Source organism: Falco punctatus, assembly GCF_963210335.1.
Source record: "Falco punctatus genome assembly, chromosome: 1".
In the NCBI taxonomy this organism is placed as follows: domain Eukaryota; kingdom Metazoa; phylum Chordata; class Aves; order Falconiformes; family Falconidae; genus Falco; species Falco punctatus.
The window spans coordinates 89,277,561-89,297,115 of NC_137580.1; the positions used below are offsets into that span (position 1 = coordinate 89,277,561).

General features: G+C 43.9%; 1 protein-coding gene across 5 annotated transcripts in view; it reads right to left on the reverse strand.

The window, feature by feature from the left end:
• Nucleotides 1–881: 881 nt before the first annotated feature.
• Nucleotides 882–19,555, reverse strand: part of YWHAH (tyrosine 3-monooxygenase/tryptophan 5-monooxygenase activation protein eta) — a 30,338-nt gene continuing 11,664 nt past the window's right edge. The window contains exons 9-11 of one of the 5 annotated variants that reach the window (XR_013928929.1): nt 17,109–19,101; nt 12,362–12,428; nt 2,217–2,298 (exon numbers count right to left, since the gene is read on the reverse strand). Coding sequence is in view for 4 of the 5 variants with exons in the window: in XM_080392266.1 (XP_080248392.1) it covers nt 1,642–2,298; nt 10,043–10,129 (744 nt within the window). In the remaining variant the exon portion in view is untranslated. Of the gene's footprint in view, nt 2,299–10,042; nt 10,499–12,361; nt 12,429–17,108; nt 19,102–19,555 lie in introns of those variants that run through there. The other 4 variants (XM_080392266.1, XM_080392264.1, XM_080392263.1 and 1 more) reach the window with 4 other exon arrangements.

The following is a 19,555-nucleotide window of genomic DNA, read 5'->3' on the forward strand; positions in this document are numbered from 1 at the left end:
TGTTGCCAACTTTACTGATGTAGTAATTCTAACTTTATCTAGAAGACAACAGAATGAATACACAAAATCTACCATTAAAAGTTCTAATCTCTCAGAAACTGAAAAATAACCTGTGTGCCACTTTTAAAAAGTATGAATAATTGTGGGTATTCAGACCTGTGATATTTATTGCACAAATCAAAGAAAAAAAGATTTAGATAAATGAGAACTTAAATGACCCTTGAGCTAAGGCAGGTGCCAGCAGCAGCCTGGGTACAGTGACAAATAACAGCTAAATTTTCCTGCTTCTGTAACATATAATTACAGAAGTATGTACTGAACCAATAAATATACACATACACTAACTGTTGGGAGAGAAAAAAACACAACATGCTTGGGGAACTAGACTAGAACAGAGAAGAATTCCTTAAGAACAAATACTGTTTCTGTTTAAAGCAGGTAAATATGAAATAAAGTTACCAGGATTTTCATGTGTAAACACGATTTGGTGATTAGGACTTCAGGAAAAAAAGTTTTAGGAGTTAAGAGTGGACAGAAATCTCTGTATTGGTATGACAAGTAATGTCCTTTACAATTCTGCACAGGAGCTGAGAAGTTGTATTACAACTGCTCTACCAAGCAAGTAACTAAATATACCACCTTCAGAAACCACTTTAACACAGGTGAGCAGTATCACATTCTAGGTGACTGTGGGTGTTTTGGGCAGTTTGATTGTTTGATTTTTGCTTCTTTTCAGCACACTGGTTTTTATTTTGTTTGTTCAGCATGTGAGGCAACTTCTCATTACACTTCTGATTAGGTATGTTTTAACCCATCAGTGATGTTAGGTAACTCAATCTGTGCTCTGAACAAAAGACAGGACAGCTTATAGAGACATAACATCCCCGAAGCAGCATTTTATTTTATTCATTTAATTCCAAAACATTTAATTTAGAAGTCTGGCATCTCAGTTATCCATCTTAATATGGGCTAATATTGACATAGTGTTGTCAGAATACACAGACAACTAAACAGCCAAAGAGTTTACAAAAAATAAATTCATGATTCTTCAAAACAACTGCAAAAGGTTACAAGTATCAAAACTCTTAGGTAGATGCACTGCATTAAAAGAAACTGCACGTCAGAGGCAAAAAAACCAAATTGCTACTGAAATCTCACATTTCAAACAGTTTTTTGTAAACTGATGAACTGGGTTTTCATTTAACATCAGCTTAACTGTTTTCATTGAAAAAAATTTGGGGTGGCTAATTTACTCTGCATGCACAAAATGTACTGCTTAACAGAATGGTCAGCTCATTTCAAATGGGAAAAAAATTAAATTGGAATCTCATTATCCTCAACGCTTTCATTATTCTTTCCTGTATTTTCTGATCAACAGGCAAACTAAAATGCCTCCTTTACTATGCATCTTTCTGCACTGCTCAAGTGCAACTAAGATAAATAGAGCCAATAAACCAATTAATCCATCAATGCCCATGAAGACTCATCTGAAACTGCTTCTTGTTGAAGTGGACAGCAGATCTGAACAGCTGTACAATACAGATATGCTTAGCACTAGATATTTAGTGTGACTGTGGCAAGGAAATATTGGTGATGATGGGGATGGCGAAGTGGATGAAAGAGGGATCAGAGGAAAGCCTTCTAATTATTCCCCTCTCCTGCTTCTTCATCTTGCTGATCACTCGTCCACAGAGTGAGGTTATCTCGAAGTAACTGCATGATGAGAGTGGAGTCCTTGTAGGAATCCTCATTTAGTGTGTCCAGCTCTGCTATGGCATCATCAAAGGCTTGTTTGGCTAAAAGGCAGGCCTGCTCAGGAGCATTCTGGATTTCATAGTAGAACACCGAGAAATTGAGTGCCAGCCCAAGCCTAATTGGGTGAGTGGGCTGCATGTGCTCTTTGCTGATCTCAAAAGCCTCTTTATAGGCAGCTTCTGAGGCTTCCACAACACTGTTCTTCTTCTCTCCAGCAGCAACTTCTGCCAAATAGCGGTAGTAATCCCCTTTCATTTTCAGATAAAAGACCTTGCTCTCATACTGGAAGTCATTGCAGTTCTTGATCAAGTATTTATCTAGGAGAGCCAAAACATCATTGCAGACTGTCTCAAGCTCCTTTTCTATCTTCTCCCTATAGGCTTTAACCTTCTCCAGCTTCTTCTCATTCCCATCTGCCATAGTCTTCTGCTCTATGCTGCTGATGACGCGCCAGGAAGATCGTCTAGCTCCGACTACATTCTTGTAGGCTACAGACAGCAGGTTTCGATCCTCATTTGAGAGAGGCTCATTCAGCTCAGTTACCTGAAAATACAGACGAAGACAAAATTTAAAGGGTTTGTCTTAAGGAAGAGCGTGCAAACTTCAATACTTCCATCATGAAGTGCAAGACTCAAAACTCCTTCTAGATCCCCAAATTCCTTCTAGACAGGAGTCAGTTTGTAACACAAACTTTAAAACTATTTCTGCAGTTAAGACTTAAGAGTGAGCACCCCAGTTTAATTGCAATGGAATAGGTATTTAGAAACCATTGCAAAGTACATTCACTGAATAAAAGTGAGTCAGGCTTGTGTAATGGAGAAGCATTCTCAGAAGGAAGGCTCAAGTTCTTTAGGAAGTCTGCTATAATTATGCAGACTACACACTTATATGATTAATTTAATGTACCTAGAATATCAGTTTTATGAATCTGGAACACAGCATAGACACTGGAAACTGGTGCAGTCCTTGCATTTCTTTCCTCTGCTGCTTGCTTTCATTCGACAGCAGATGGAAGCGCTGCAGTCATTATGATTAAGCTCTGCATAGTACAAATGAAGTTAGTGTTTCATAGTTATCTTTCAGTCACTTAGTGAGCAATTTTACAATGTAATAGAAAAGTTATCCTGATTTCTGCTGACTGGTGTCTGCAGACAACCTTCAGGGACAGGACATGAAAGAAACTGCATAGAAACAGAACAGAAAAATCAAGAAAAAAAGCCATGATCAATTCCAAATTTCTACTACAAAAAGCTGTGACAGGGAAGGGTAATACTTCTAATATTGTATTTAGGCCTATATCACTTGCTGCGTTAATTTAGGAGAATAAAACCTATCAGATATAGCCACTTGAAGTTGTTCTGCTTTTGCAGATTTACAAACATGAAATTAAACTCACAGGAATCAGGATGAAAAAGTGGAACTCTGCTACTTCAAGCACACTGCATTAAAAGAACACTAGAATCCTAAGGATAGGTGCTTTGGTGTGAAAGTAAACTTGTGTTTGCTCAGACACTGCTAAAATCATTAATTACTTCTTTCACAACCAATTACTTACATACTATAAATAATCAAGTCACAAATATTTATACTATTCTGAGATTGCTGGTGTAACCAGTGAACCACCCAATGAATATGCATCTTTCCAAGTCTAAAAAATAATTTATATCAAATCTAACTGTTACAGTTAGAGAGAGCTTAATTTCAAATTAGGTTTTGTTATTAAAATATTTTAAGTCAATTAGTTTTATCTCCAAAATGCCTTTCCCCCATAGCTCAGGAACCTGAACTCCCAAAAGATACACTATTCTACCTGCCCTAATACAATTAGAGATGATCTACAGGGGGTGAAATGCACAGGAATCTACTCCAATGACATCTTCAAAACGTCTTCACAGCTTCCAATCAACATCCTCCCAACAATCTCTCCCTCAACAATCTCTACTATGACCCATTATATCATCTTCTCTAGTAAAGATATTAACACCCTCAAAATGTAAAGGCTCAGCTAAGAGCTTTTTATTTCCTACAGTCTATTAGGACAGCACTCACTTTTACAAATATAAAGAAATCCACCAAAGAAGATTATCCTTTGGTCATTTCTGCACTGCTGGAGGACTTTGCTTGAAAGTTCATTGCAAACACAGTGATTGATCAAAAGGAGTCAATAATGTTTTGCTAAACTTGCAAGTATCACTTAACCATACAAATAAATCCTTTTTTCTCCTCCCATCTTCATGATCTTTACAGTATTAAAAAAAATAAATAATCCTGATCTGTTGATATACTACTGAGCTACACTACCCACAAAAAAACCCAACTGAGTATGGAAAAATACACAAGATACAAAAATAACTGAGGACAAGAGTTATTGGGGCAGTAGTAACAGAAATACCACTTCCTGGCTTTGCAGCTCAGACTCCACACAAAAGAAATTAAAAGCTACAGGAGCACAACCACAGCCATCTTAATTCTTCACCTGATACATCATCACCTCCATTTGTCACCTCATCCTCCATTTATCACCTGTTATTTATTCTCAGCTTCAAACTAAACATCCTACTAAATTTTGGTATTTAAGTATTCAATAACTAAAAAAAGGTAATGCAGTTATCCTAAACCTTGTTATAATTACTTCTTCTACCTCCTTAAGGTGGCTTCTTAAACTTTCTAATATGAACTTTTAGACAAATGTCTTCTGTGTATTCAAAGCACCAAAATGGCATTTTGCAGCACATGTCTTGGGAAGCATAAAAAATTTTTGAGTACTAAACCCTAGGTTTTTACTATGCTGTATAGCTGGTGTATTTACGTAAGGGGAGATAAATTAATCAATTTTCAAATTTCACCATTTTCCACAAGAAAGAAAATACAATCTTACAGGACTATCGCTAGCCTTCAAAGAGTGTTCCAAGTTTTTTTCTAGTCTATTATATCTCGTCTGGTGTTACTCATTTTTAACTGCAGAAAATGTACCGTAAAACCTACCCTGAAGAAGCTGACTTACAAAGCCCACTTGCACAGGAGACACTGTAATTGCAGACAACCCACACCTGAAAAGCCTTCCAGCCTTCCCTAATCACAGCCATAATTCAATGCAAGTACTGATAAACAGATATTTGCAGAAATTTCTGAAGATCACATTAATAGAGGGAGGATCTTGTAAAGTCTAGCTAGCATGAACTTTGGTAACCTTGACTGGTCTTTACTCCCACATTCTGTATTATAAGTCGGCCTACAGTGCAATCTTTAAAACACAGTGTAACTTTTCGAAGCATCTTCATACTGTATATTTAGACTAGCTAGTTAATGTTTAGCTGTTACATCAGCTTGTACCAAGTTTGCCAAAAATCTCAATAAGCCCCAGACTAACAGAATCCTGACAAAGCAAGACTGAGAAATAGCAAGGAATACTCAAGGTACATTCATGTAAAGCACAACAAAAAAAGCCCAGGAGAAAGCCATCTTTCAGGACTAACTGCAGAACAGTTGTTAACATGCGGAAAAAATGTTACTTTCAGTGTTTTGGTTAAGAAATTATCTAAGAGATAAGAGACTTAATTAAGAGACTATTCCAGATCATCACTAGACTGCTGTACAATTTAATTCCCCAAGACTGACTGAAACACACCCTGAAACCGTTCCTTATAGTAAAAAGGAAAAACTAACAGGAAAAGCTAATTCAACATGCTGAAGAGATATCTACTAGTTTCATGATGTATCAGAAGTTACTGATGTATCTTAAGAGAACCAGCAACTACCAATAATTCAAGTCCACAGCAAATTATTCCTCATCCTAGCTAAAAGATCTATCTAGCTATGTAGATTATTTAAAAATCAATCTACCTCCCTGGTGTAACAGCAATATTACAGGAATCCAGACTCAAAGGAAAGCACGTGACCTTTATGTAGCTGTTACTGTTTTATCTATTTCCAATAGACTAACAAAGTAGGTAACACCAGACTTATTCCCCTTCACGTGCAGGGGTGATGCAGAAAAAAAGAAAACTTGAAATGCTGAAAGAAATTTACTTCTTACTACCTTCCATTCTAATAGCCCTTCCTTAATAGAAAAGATCTTGGGACTGCGATAATTTATGTTTTAGACATAGACACACTTTCTTATACGCCATCTGTAGTATGAATGACTTCAAAGTAGTATTTACTTACTTAGGTGTTACTTTATACTTTCCTTACACAAAGGCACCCCCCGCTCACACTTAAGTTTGGAGCCATTTTAAATCCTGAGGCAAATGATGCAACTGAACTATGATCTGCTAGCAGTCTTCATTCAGACTGACAGTCTGCTTTTTTGTAAAAGAATACGGTCCCAAATCATTTATTTCTAAAATACTTTCAGGTATACCTTACTGGGAAAAAAATGGGAGTATATGTAAGATACTGACTACAACCCTGGAATTGCTAATTGCACACGCGCATGAGCATGGCAGTACTCTATCAGCTCAGAAATTACTTCCATGTCTGTGATCCCACAAAGGCCATACCAGCCAAGTTACCTTTCACATGGAAGGCACACCAAAGCAAAGATGCCACAACTGAGAGCAGATGCATGACACAGATTACCTAGCAGAACTGACCCAGGTCAATTGAACGTATGTGACTGGGTTACTGCTTTTAGACAGACCATCTAAGTCACAGCTACAGCAGTTCTCAGCAAGTTGCTCCAAAAAATGACTTTACCTGAGCCAGTACAGTCAGATTTAACTACTAAAACTCTCCTGATACAAAGTTATACAGTCTAGAATTTTTTAACAAATAGAAGCCAGACTGGTTTAAATACCAGATCAGTTTCTTGCATGATGTGGCTTCAGTATATTATATGAAGCATTCAAAGTTCTACAGTTAGATTTACTGTATACAACCACAGTTAAGGAAGTAATCTCACAGCAGGGGAAGATACTGTTTACAGTAAAGGCATCTCATCCCCCCCTCCTACACACCCCATTAACCCAAAACCAGGCACTGATGTGAAGAACTCAAAGTGATCCTATACTAAAAATATGGAACATCCCAAACTTTTAAGTCCATTTATATAGACAGATCAAGCCTACAAATTAAACTAGAACCTCAAGCTGTTTTGCTTTAAAAACTTTATATCATTCCAAGACTTCGTTAATCAATATAGGTCCTGAGCGTTACATAATAGGATTAATACTGTCTGAAATACCAGGGGTTTATACAGCTAAAATGTTTAACCATTACTGGAATGATGTACAACAAAGGTACTCAATGCTGTATTCTCAAGATGCTACAGTACTTGTTCCACAAAGAGAGAATCTTTAACACTTACAGTAAGAGCATATCCTCTCCCAGTGTTTTGAGAAGTAATTTTCTTACCTACCATGTAGAGTTATATTTCAAATAGTCGGAATCCTGGAGCAGCATTTAATGCAATGAGAATGCCACACCCCTTGGAAGAATGCCATTCAGAGACACATTTACATATTATTGTATTTTCTATTAAAATAAATTTGGCTGGAAAAAAGTAAACTGAACTCATTTATAATAGCAAACTAAGTGGAGGTTTGATGTTCCTCTCCCGTCTACGCATTGTAAGCCAAAATACTAGAATCCTTTCAAGAAAAAGCTTAACAGCAACAAAAAAACTGTATTATTGAGCAGTACTTTCCTTATTTAAGCTACCACTTCTACTTCATTTGGCTTTCCTTTAAAAGAAAGGATTGATAGGACTGAAAAATAAGCATTTCTCTAGCTTTATACTGACAGCTGAAACTGCAGTCTTCCCATTTCTTCTTACTTCAGCAGCAGTCTCAAAAATCATGCTTTCACTAAGATAGTCTTTGTCTTTAGGAGTAACTATCAGTTTGTTGGCTATGTTGTGTACCGTAAATGTGCAGTGATAAATACAGAGAACTTAGATCACTGAGATTTCAATTTACACTGAAAGCACACTACTTTCATATAGTATCTTCAAAAACCATCAGATGTGTTATATTCAGAGGGGTTTTTTAAAGAAAAATGTAAATCAACTTTTCAAATTAAGATAACCTGTATCGAGAATAAATATCTGAGCGAGAACACTGATTTCCTGTTGAAGGAAGTCTAACACCTCTGAGTGGCAAGATCATTTTAATATTTTATATGGATAAAATTCTCTTAATAGCTGTTATTGACAATCTCTGAAAATGAAGGAAGTATTAGCTGTGTGAGAACAGATGGTCCACGTAACATTTCATAGGAGCTTCTGCTCAGACCTACAAAATCAACTTCTAACAAGAGCATTCTGGAAACCACGGTGTTAAGAGTGAGCACCTGCGAAAGCCATGTAACCAATAGATGCTACATTATCAAACAGCTTAAAATAAGGGAACTATTACATTTTAAATTCAGCTTTACTTTTTGTATTTTTGAAGTATTTATCATGTAATTTCCACAAATGCTCAAGCCTCAGGTCACTTATGAAGTGCTCTCCCCACTACAGAAGCTCATTAATACAGATGACAATACTATGACTCAAGATGAGTGAAAATTGCATAGTATTTAGGACAGTTTAAAAGAGACAGCTGGACATACACACTAGTTCGATGTACTTTACCTATTTCCTGAAGCATAACAACTGTTTCTTTTATGTATGTTCAGAGCGCCACACATACACTGTAGCTCAGCGCTATTTGGAAAAACAAAAAGCTATCTACTAACTACCGCTACAAGAAGTCTTCTAGAGCAGCAGTGGATTTCAGTGGTTTCTCCATTTCATCTTTTAGAATGAGCAACTGAGAGATCTGAGGGATAAACAGAGACGTGACTACTATATGTATCAATAATTTTAGCAATATCATTAAAATACAGTTTATTTTCATGTCTAGTGCTTTGTATACTGATAGGTATTGCTGCCTTAGAACTGGACTGGTGGCAGTATTCACAATGACACAATAGCAAAAGAGAGTAAGAGCAGCAAAATACAAGTATCTTTTTATTGCCCTCATTTAAGGGAGGCAACGTACATCACAGTCCCTGAAGGAGACTAAACAGACTGATTCTTATTCCATTTGAAGCTGCTCTTTCAAACTACAGAATCATCTCGTGTCTTTAAACAGCAGCACTTCTCACAGGAAGAGATTCCTCATGGGGCCTTTGGTGTTCAGGAAGGACAGATCAGCAAGAACAAACCAACTGTAATCAGATACAGCAAAGACACTGCTAAGCGCTTACTAGCAATAATAACACCACTCAAACCCCAGATTATATAAATACTTTGTTTTTAAAAAAAGGACTAGACATAACAAGTTTGATCATTCTGCAATTTTATTATATATCAGTACAGAGAGGACAATACAAGTAATTTTCATTGCTTGGTTCTGAAATAAGCAGAGTTGCAACTGTAACTTATTGTTTAAATACATTTCAGTATTCAACTGTGTACAGAACACACTGAGAATGTGCTACCCTACAAAGAAGAGTCAAAAAAGCAATGTTAAAGCTTGGGAAATGCTCTTTGTGCGCTGGGTAGCTTTTATACACTGATGCAACTACTACCCTCGAGTCAGAGCGCTGATGCTTATGGGTGAGGCCCCTAATTCGTGCCTTTTATCGCGAGGCAAAAGAAACGTCTAGAAAAAGTAGAGGCTCCTCTCGCCATGCGCCGTTTCTCCAGACACCCCCCGCCGCAGCGGCCATCCCACCCGACCGGCACCCCTAGCCGCCCCTAGAAGGGGAGGCAAACCCCAAGGTCAAACCCGTCGTCCCCACCGGAGAAGGGGGGGGGCGGTACGCGAGAAAGGGCCCCGTTTTGAGCAGGACTCGGAGAACGGCCCCGCTGCGTTCCCGCCGCCCCCGGGCGAGGCGGGCAGCATTCAAACCGCTGCGCGGCGCGCCGGATTGGCGGGGTGGGGGAGCGCGGCTAGGAGGGCACGGGGACAGCCACACCCCCGGGGCTGAGAGCGCCGCGGGAGCGGGAGGGCTGCGAGGGCATGAAGGGACATGAGGGAAAAAATGAATTTTAACAGGAAAAAGGGGGCTCCGGGTCCAGCGTGGACAGGCTACGCTTCGTCTCGCCTCCCCCCGAGGCAGGCAGCTGCGGGCACCGCCCCACACGGTGGCGAGGTGTCCGGCGGGACGGCCTGGCGCTTGCTCCCGCCCTCCTTTCTTCACCGCCACGGGCGGGACCCGGCGGCTCGCATCCTCCCCGGGACCCAACTCCGCCTCGGGCCAGCCCAGACTTCCTTTCCCTCCTTCCCCCGCCACTACCCACCCTACACACTCCTCCCCGGGTACGACCCACAGCCGCCACGCTACCAGCCCCACTCACCGACTTCATGGCCGAGGCCATGTCGTCGTATCGCTCCGCCTGCTCGGCCAGGCGGGCTCGCTGCAGCAGCTGCTCTCGGTCCCCCATTGCCGCTTCCGTGGTGGCCGCCGGGCTGGGCACTCTACGCCCCTCAGAGACAGCGAGCAAGGCGGGGGGGCGGGGATGTGCGCCTGGAAACGCGCGGGCGGTGCGAGTAGGGAAGCCGAAGGAGCCGCCGCCTCACGCCCGCCCGCCCGCTCGCTCGCTCCCTCAGCGGCCGCCGGGCTCGCCTCAGGCGCCGCGCGCCCGCGCTTGCCAGGCGACGGTTGGCGCCTCGCGCTCCCAGACGGCGGCAAAGCGGGCAGCCGCGCGCTCGCTGCGTCCCCTCGGCGGCGTGTGGAGCTCGCGCCTCTGCGCCCGGCTCGGAGCCTCGCGCTGCTGCCGCCGCCTGCGCCTGCGCGCTGGGAAGGCAACGAGGGGGCGGAGCTGCGGGGACTGCAGGGGAGGGGAGGGGGCGCTGCTCCCCCGCGGTCTATTTCTAGGTGACGTCACTTGCTATAAATAGCTACGGCGGGGCGCCGGCCGGGGGACGCATGCGCGCTGCGAGTGCTGCATTTTACTGCTGCAAAGGTGGAGGTGGGCGGTGGGCGCGTAGCACTGCGGAGCCGGGCCTTGCCGCCCTGCCCGCCTGCGGGGGCTGCTCGCCTGTGCGGCCCTGCCGCCGCGCCCGCGCCGCCGGCTTTGTCCTGCGGGACGTACGTAGCCGTGCCTGTGGCCGGGGAGGGGCACGGGCCCCGCACCACCCCCACACCTTGCCGAGCAGAGCCAGCTACGGCCCCGCTTACCGCCTCTTTTAATTCGTAACAGTCGAGCTGCTCTTTGCTAAATCGACAGCGCACCGGCCTTACCTAAAACCGTCTCAAAGCCAAGGCGTTGTGCAAACGGCACAGCCGCCCTGCTGCCGGCAGAGATGCTAGTGCTCGCGTTACCCATCTCGTACCAAAAATCACAGATTGAGCTTTTCCTACTCGGCCCACAGCCAGCACAGAAACACCACTGCCCCTCCAAGCAAAAGCTCTGCTCTCCATCGCACAGTTCAGCATCAGAGCTGCTGGCCACGACACCTACATCCACTTAGTTCACACCCGTCCTCCCCCCAAAGAAGAAAGCCATCACGCTGGCACGCGTGCCAGGCAGGGGACCAAGGCTGGTCCCGCTCCTGACGCTACTCTCCCACTGTCCCCTGGCACTGTTGCAACGGAGTAAAACCAGCCCATTGTGTCAGCCAAAAGTTTTTAGCCTTAACTCAAACATCACTGGATTTTGGGCATGGTAATTTAAAATGCTAACATCATTTAAAATAAATGCTGCAGTTATATTGCTAGGGTTTTTTAAAGGACATAAATATTATGACTAATAAGTGGCAGTTATATCTAATAAAGCATGAAAGATAAAAATCACAGGTAGCATGTTATAAACTGATAGCCAGAACATTCAGGAAATAGCTCTTTGCAGTACTGCGAAGCACACAGTCGTACATACGTATCAGCATGCTGAACGGTGCCTCTTTCCTAGCAGGATTTTATTTTCACTGTTCCTAAGAGAAGGCAGTGACATGTAAAACTGTAGCAGAATGGATCCCGACATCAGTCTAACTCATCATCACATTAATGCAAAATTTGTATTGATTTTACCTAAGGACAAAGTTTTGTCTAGGGACAGCAGGACCATGTTCTTGAAAAGGTAAAATTCAATGTAAAAATATAGATGTTAAGGTCTCTAACACTTATGCAAGAATGGTGAGAGATGGGCCAATCCAAAATGCCCAACACGCTTAGGTTCAGACACTTTGCAACTGTAGTAACTTCTTAGTAGAGATCAGCCTGCAAAGTGTTCCAACCGTTCTGAAAATCTGTAGGGTCTACCAAAAGCTTTCTAGTCTCGTACGGCAGTTTCAGACTCCTGAGGGAAACAGATTACAAAGTATTTTTGAAACCAGTTATTCACCCACTGAACCACACAATCTGCATTAATCTGCCAAACATATGTGGATATATCTACACACACACAAAAAAAAACACATTCCCATCAAATGCTTCTGGTTTTTTTTGACTGAAGCTTCTGTATAATGGCTCAAGCATCTTAAAAATTCTTAACCGTGAATCCCACAACATGACATGTAACCTCATTGCCCTAAAACCAGATCATATCTAAACCAACAGTTGCAAGGAAAAGTGCTAAAATAAGGCAATCTTGTATGCGGCATTTCTACAGTCTGACTGTAACCTAAAGAAAGTGAAGAGATTGCATTTCACACACATACGGTCTGTGGGTGAGTACCTATATTCTCCTGGGTGTACAGTGCCTAGTGGTCTGGATCCTCAGCTGTAAGAATGGCTCCACGGATCTACAGAGGTATGAATAAAAACAAATTAGAGCTCACACAATGAGTTTTCATCTGCTACAGTATTTGTAAGCTGAGTTATAGTATCTGAAAAACGGAAAGGAAATGGAAATGCCAGCAGACCTTCTGCTGGAGTGCTGAATGGGGTGCAGAACACTACTTCACTGTGGCTGCCCTGCCCAGCTCAGATGCCAGGCATCATACGTGACGTTACAGAGCTCTGTGATGCCCAGCAAAGCTCAGGCAGGAGCTCAGAAACACTGCTCTCATGAGGCCGGACTGAGCCTGCTTGGCAAACTGACCACACCCAGCAAGAATGTGTAGATGGAGAAACTTAACGGTACTGAAAATTGCACCATGACCTAAGGCAGTGGCGCTGCTCCACAGGCAGATCTGATTATCAGCCAGCACCAGTGTTCCACAAATAGCTCCCTGCTGAAATGCCATTCTAGTTCACTGCTCTGCTCCGCACAGGGGCACTGGGGACACCGAAACAGTCTCAGAGGGTGTCTCCCCAGTACTGATGTCCAGTTGAGGGGACAGAGCTAGAAGGTACACTGGTGAAGAGGGAACACAACAAGACGACTACCCCTTGCCATTCCCAGCCCTTCCCCATGGCAGAAAGCCTCCCTTTTGTTGTTCTGGTAGCAGTGAGAGAGCACACACCTTCCAGAAGCTCACGGAACTAACATCCCTGCCATTAACATCCCCCTCATCCCTGGAGCAAATGATCTCCCCTCTCTTTTCTGCAGCAAGGAAGTGTTTTATTTAGGGAACTGCTAAATGATAGAAGTCTTGGGGACAAGACAATGAAAACCAGAGACAAAACAGAAGCAACTACCAATTGATGACGGGAGGATTAACAAGCTTCCCCATCACAGCAAAGGAAGCAGAAATGAGGACGGTAGAAGAAGAGAGATGGAGAGTTTGTGGGCATCTCATCTTGGAAATACTGCGACTGGCACTTACACGGGGCGTGATGCTCAGATAGTGCTGTAAGGACAGATTCTTTCACAGGCTTAGCACTATCTATAATTTATATTGTTAGAATCCTGGCAGCATATCCCCCCAATAAAGTGAGATAAGCGTGTGTCAGGGAGGAAAGGCGTTGTAACCGATGACAAGATCAGAGCACGAGATAGGAGTGGGTGTAGCTGAAGTGTGATGATTCTTTCCCAAACCACAAGGGACTACAATTTTAATGATTTATTTCTAGCCAAACCATACACCACAGTTTAACGAGAACAGAACCCTCTAGGCTGTCACAGTGTGTGTGAAAATATTCTACTATTTGTCATATTTCAATTTCACGTTAATCTTGAATCATTCCCACAGAACCTCCCTCATCACTCAAAGGTAAAACCTCGAATGAAGGGAGAAAGATTACACTGCCTGAGCGCTGCTCACAAGCAGCAGGGTTCATGCCGTGAACTGAGGTAAAGTACATTATGTATCTATTTGCCAACACAGGAAGATCCTTAAAACAAAAGAGCAGAGATTTGTACAAAACCTGCAAAGCTCTTGCTCCCTCATGGGAAAGGTTAGGTCCCTATATGGAAACCTATTTGGGATCACTGCAGTATATTTAATACCATTCAGCATTCACACACAGTAGCCTTCTGCATGTTCAAAATCCTGTGCAGACATGAGTTGATAAACCCTGAGAACTCTCTGGCAAAATGTGCTATCTTCAAGCGCTTGCTCATTTCAGAGTCCAGTGAAGAATAAGCACCATGTCTGAATAAAAGATCATGGCAGTGTTTTTACTTGCCAGAATGATTCAGGGATATGCAGGGTTGTGAAGCATGCTCAGTTGTGGGGGTTTCTTTAAGTGGCAAGCACACAGTAGCTAATTGAAAGCAGCTTTAACTCTTCATGAGCTGCTTCAGACCATGGTGTTTGCTAGCCCTGTCCAAACACAAGAATGCGGGTTTATTCTTTATGTAATCAAAGGAAAGTAACCAGAATTCACAAGCATAAACAGGAAAACATGGAAAAGCCTGCTTATCAGAAGCTATCACCAGAGCACCACACTGCAAAAAGGCTCTACATGTAAGAGGAAAAAAACCCCAACATATATTAAGTAAATACTGAAAGTAAAAAACTAAACAAACCCAAAAAACCTTAATCTTACTAAATCCCAGGGATTTTCCAAAGGTGCTGAAAATTTGCAGCCTACAGATAAGATCAGAATTTATGTCCAGGATTTCTGGAACCACCCCGAAGACACCTCATGCTGGGCATACAAAATTAAGGGCTCAGCATCAGCAGCCACGTTGAAAAAATAAGCCCAGATCTGTCTTATCAAATGAATTTTTACTGCTCTTCAAACTTTACCAAAGTGGATTAGTTGATTTAGAACTGGATTAAATCCCACTGAAAATGATTGATCTGAAACAACTACCTTTCACTGCAGAACGTAACATGAAAGACTTTGGGGATAAGACCAATGAAGTGCAGAGATAAAACAAAATGCCTCTGCCAACGTTTTCAAAAGTGTCTTCTTATTCTGGGTGCCCTGCTTGAGTCACTGCCTAAGTGCTCATTTCCTCCAGAAATGAGGCCCCAAAGCACACTGAGCCAGGCATCCAGGACAAGAGACTGCCTGGAAATACTGGCCCTTACATTGTATCTCCTAACATTTGTCCCGAGTGAGCCTCAGATGCACCCATTCAGTAACTGTCATAGCTAGCGGAACTGTCAATGGGACTGAAAGCAGGGAAAGCTGCTTCTCATGTCATTAATCCGCTCTAGCAGTGTGGCGGATTAGCTCGGAGATGTTTTTCACGCGCAGCTGCCACGCAAGTCCTCCATACGGTCATTTCTACACCACACTTCTAGCCTATAACTACTGATAGGCAACAGCTCAGCCTCTAACCTTGCCAGTCTTAGGGGCTGGCTGTCAAACTGCCAAGAAGAAAGCTGTCTCTAGCAGCAGTGGCTGGAAAAGATGGATGCCTGCCTATTGGCAAAGTGTCCTTCTCACCTCAGGGACAGCCAAGCTAACAGAACTTCTGAAAATGCTCCTAGATTTCTATCCCCTTGCTGTGATCAATTAACACATATAAGTATTGTTCTTTGGGCCCTTATATGCATTTTAAGATAAAAACGGCTTTGTTTTTCCCATCTAGGGCAAGCTCCTTGCTTCACTAGGCCATGCCATGTTGAGGAATGACAACAGCAGGTACAGCACGTTCAGCTCCAGGCAGGTCAGCCACGTGCTCAGAGTGCTTCTAAATACAGCTCCAAGGAAGAAAAACATTAACACATCCAGAACTTGCTACATATGGTAGGATAGGGAAACCAGAACATGACGGGGATGCAAATCACACCTAGGAAACAAGAACAAGGTAAGACAAACTGAACAATTCAAATGCTAGCCCACTGCGAATACACTATAAAGAGCTCCACTATGCTGTCCTTTAAAGATGAACTCCACCCAGCAGCACAGGCAGAGGCGGCCAAAGGCTAAGCAATGCTGGCATTCAGCAGAGATTCACTTGATCTCTTCCTCTACTGCATGGGCTATGCATCTCATCTGTTCTAGCTCACAGCTGGGAAAGCAGCAGCCTACCTCCCAATTCTGCTCAGCTACCTGTAACTCAGCACAGCCAAGTCCTGTGAGATCATCTGTAGGCACAGCTTGCACGTTCTTGTCCAAATGCAGTTAGCTCCTTAGAAGTGTTTTGTGCAAATTCAATATCCAGGCAGCACAGGGCAAAGATGCTAGTGGGTCAGAATACACTGTACTTCAACCACTTGACATCTCTTAAAAGACTTTTAATTTGCTGGATTTCACCTATCAAGCCTTGAGTCATCTAACATAAATTTCCAGAAAAGCAGTAAGTTATTTCATCTGGGAAATGACCTAGAAAATGCAATTGTTCTCCAGAGAACAACCGTGCCAAATTTGGAAATTAAATTCATTAAGTGTTAAGTGAAAAAGCTTTAATTCTGCTTTAGCTGCAAAGCCTTTTTCAGATTCAGGTTTGGAAAAGAGACCTGTTATAGCACTCCTTAGGAATTCTGGTGAATTCAACCTCTTCTTTTTACTTAGAACATCGAAACAACTGTGTTCTTGAGCTATTTAAAAAAAATATCTTTCAAGGCCTTAGGACACTGGTATTGTTAAAACGGTAGAACAAAGGTCAGTTATCTGCAAAACCAAAATACCTGCATTCCCTAGCATGGGTTGTTCTCTTAGAAAATAATCTACTTAACTTTGAATGTCGGGTATCTAAAATTCCAATACAGCTAGTGTTAATCTTTCTCATTTTCCCTGGCAGGGAACAGCACTACGTTTTTAAAAGGAACTGAAAATACATCTCATTGTAAAGAGAGTCATCATTTTTTTACTTCGATACATCCATTTTCAACAGCAGGGAAATGTAATCTTCATCCCCACACAGTACATACCACTGACTGGCTAAATAACAGTAATTGTAGGAACATGTATCATTAGGGGTGAAGAATAAAATATCTTATGTGGGATCTCATACAAAATCTATCGAGATCCAGTGTGACTTGCTACCGTGCCACTGCTCCTGCACGGAGGCCGTTCCACTGGCTGCCTCACGAGTGTCTCCTTCCACCACGGGCCGCAAAGAAGCCGCAGCTCTTTGCCCCTCACCGCGCAAAGGCGCAGTAAACGGCTTTTACACAGCGTGGCGGGGACGGCCCTACCTCTCGCTTACCGGCGGCGGCAGCAGCGCCGGTAACAGCAGCCTGCCGCCCCCGAGGGTCGGGCTTCGGTCCCCGCTTCTCCCGCCGAGCCCCGAGCCCCCTCAGGCCAGACGCGCGCGCTCGCCGCGCCTCCCGCCCGCCAACGGCGCCGCGCGCCCGCTCCGCTGTTGCTATGGCTCGGCGGGACGCGGCAACCAATCAGGAAGCGGCAGGATATATTTGTCGCTGTTGCTACCGCGCGCCGGGCCAATGGGGAGGAAGCAGGGAGGCGGCGCGCGGCCGCCACGGAGGCGGGAAGGGCCCGTCGGCGGCCGGAGCGAGGGCGGCTGTGGCGGGAGCGGGGGAGCCGGCGGGCGCGGCCTGCAGCCCGGCGTGGTCCCACAGCTGAGGCACAGACCCGTGCGCGTCCTCCCTCGGGCAGCACCGCCTTCCATACAGCAGCTGCGACCAGGCAAGGGCTTTGCAAGTGACAGCCACTGCAGTACAGCGCCACACGTGCGCCCAGGGCAGCCAGCGCCCGGTGCTCATACACAACGCAGCACCCCCTGCGGATGTACTGCCTCCCACCCTTCCCGTGAAAAACCAACCATGGAGAAAGTCATTCACAACCTTTATTTGCCAACTTCGTTACAAAAGGCACTGGGGGCACCTACATCTTCAGGCAAAGGTGACCCCTTCTTGAAAAACCGGCAGCAGTGCTTGGGTAAAACCCCACAGGAGCGCCCAGTGACCTGCAGCGTGAGTTTTAAACCTGCACCGAAGGTCTGCTTTCCTCCTGCATGCCCCAAAACTCTCATGCACAATTCACTTTGTAGTCTCCGAAAGCAAGGAAGGAAAAGGGGCTCCTGATGCGTGAGCAGTGGGAGACAGAGTGTAACAGGCAGCTTTGGGGCTGGGTTAAGTAAGGAAAAGCACTGAGCAAAAGGAACAGAGCTGTGCACGCTCCCCGGGAAAGCTGCAGTGGAACAGCTTACCCCCAATGGAGCAAGCAGCCTTCAGCCAAATGCAGGATTAGTCCCACCGTGGCTACAGTGTGTAGGAAACTTGAGTCTGCGCAACTCACGCTGCTCTGCAGGGCACTCGTGTGAATAGGATGCACTCGCCTGCCGCTGCCTGGTGTCAGAGTGCCGCAGACCGCCCGCAGGGTGACACAATTGCCTTGGCAGCTTCAGTCCATCCAGACCTGGGGACTGAAAACTGATCAGAAGGGTTCAGCAGCTCCCACCTCCTCCATTCATCCTTCTTTCCTGGGCAATCTGAGATACAGGTGGTATTAAGTACCAACAACGCAGGTATGCCCTCCCCCAGTCCTGCAAGAACACTGACTTCAGCACTGATGATTCTGCCATGCTCCAGTTTGTGTCTTCTGCGGCACTACAGAGTATGGAACACACCAGGAGTTATACCCAGCAGTACGACAGAAATGCAGGGAGATGAGACATAGCAGTATTTTACCAGTGCTTATCTGAGACCCTATTTTCCAGGTCTGAGAAAGTTACCTAATATCCACTGCTATGCAGTGTAACTAAATTTTACTCTTTTTGAATACAGGAGTTACATTTACCTTCATGATGTAATGAAGGACTCAGATCTGACCAGTGCTATGGGTAGAAACATGTAACTGCCACAGAACCAGTAACGTGATATTTTTAGCGTCTACAGTGCAGCTTCAGGCTGCTCCACTAAAAACCTAAAGTCCACAATGCACCTTTGGTTTCTTCTATCCTTTGCAAAATTCTTAATAAAATTGTAACTCAAACAAACTTTGTAACCATTAGAAAAGGCCTTCATCTTTCCACCTCAGTCTCTCTATTTACTTCCATGTCAAATCCTTCATTAAAAAAAAAAAAAAAAAATTCCTGGGGAAGTGCAGACCACACTGAGCATCTCTGCAGGCTGGTCACATTCTTCTGCCAGCTGAGAATTCAAAGAGCAGCCATGCTGCCCAGAACGTGTCACTGGCTAACGGGTCACCAACTGGATCCTCCAGGACCTGAAAGACACAGGAAGGAATCAAAGCTTCACCACACACGATCTTTAGTGATGCAGTTGCTCACAACGGAAGATCTCCGTTGGGCAGACAGAGAGTAGCACAAGACACTGCAATGACAGGGAACGTCAGTGGTGAGGGCTGCATGCATGAAGTGACAGAGTCCTCGTTACCCTTTAAGTTCAGGTACAGTAATCCATCTGTACAGGGCGTGAATGTAAAAACATCAAGCACAATCAGTGCACACTTCAACTCTTAGTAATTCAGAGAAAAGCACTTGCCTTTTCTCTTGCCTTTGCCTTTCTCAATGCCTTTGCCCAAGGCATTGGCTCCTACAAAAGCAAGTAAATATCAAAAGGTAAGGCCAGGATGAAATAATTAAGGGACCAATCACCTGAACAAGGGAGCTCTGTTCAGGCAAGGAAAGAAATGTCTCCAAAATGAATTTTTTTGTTTG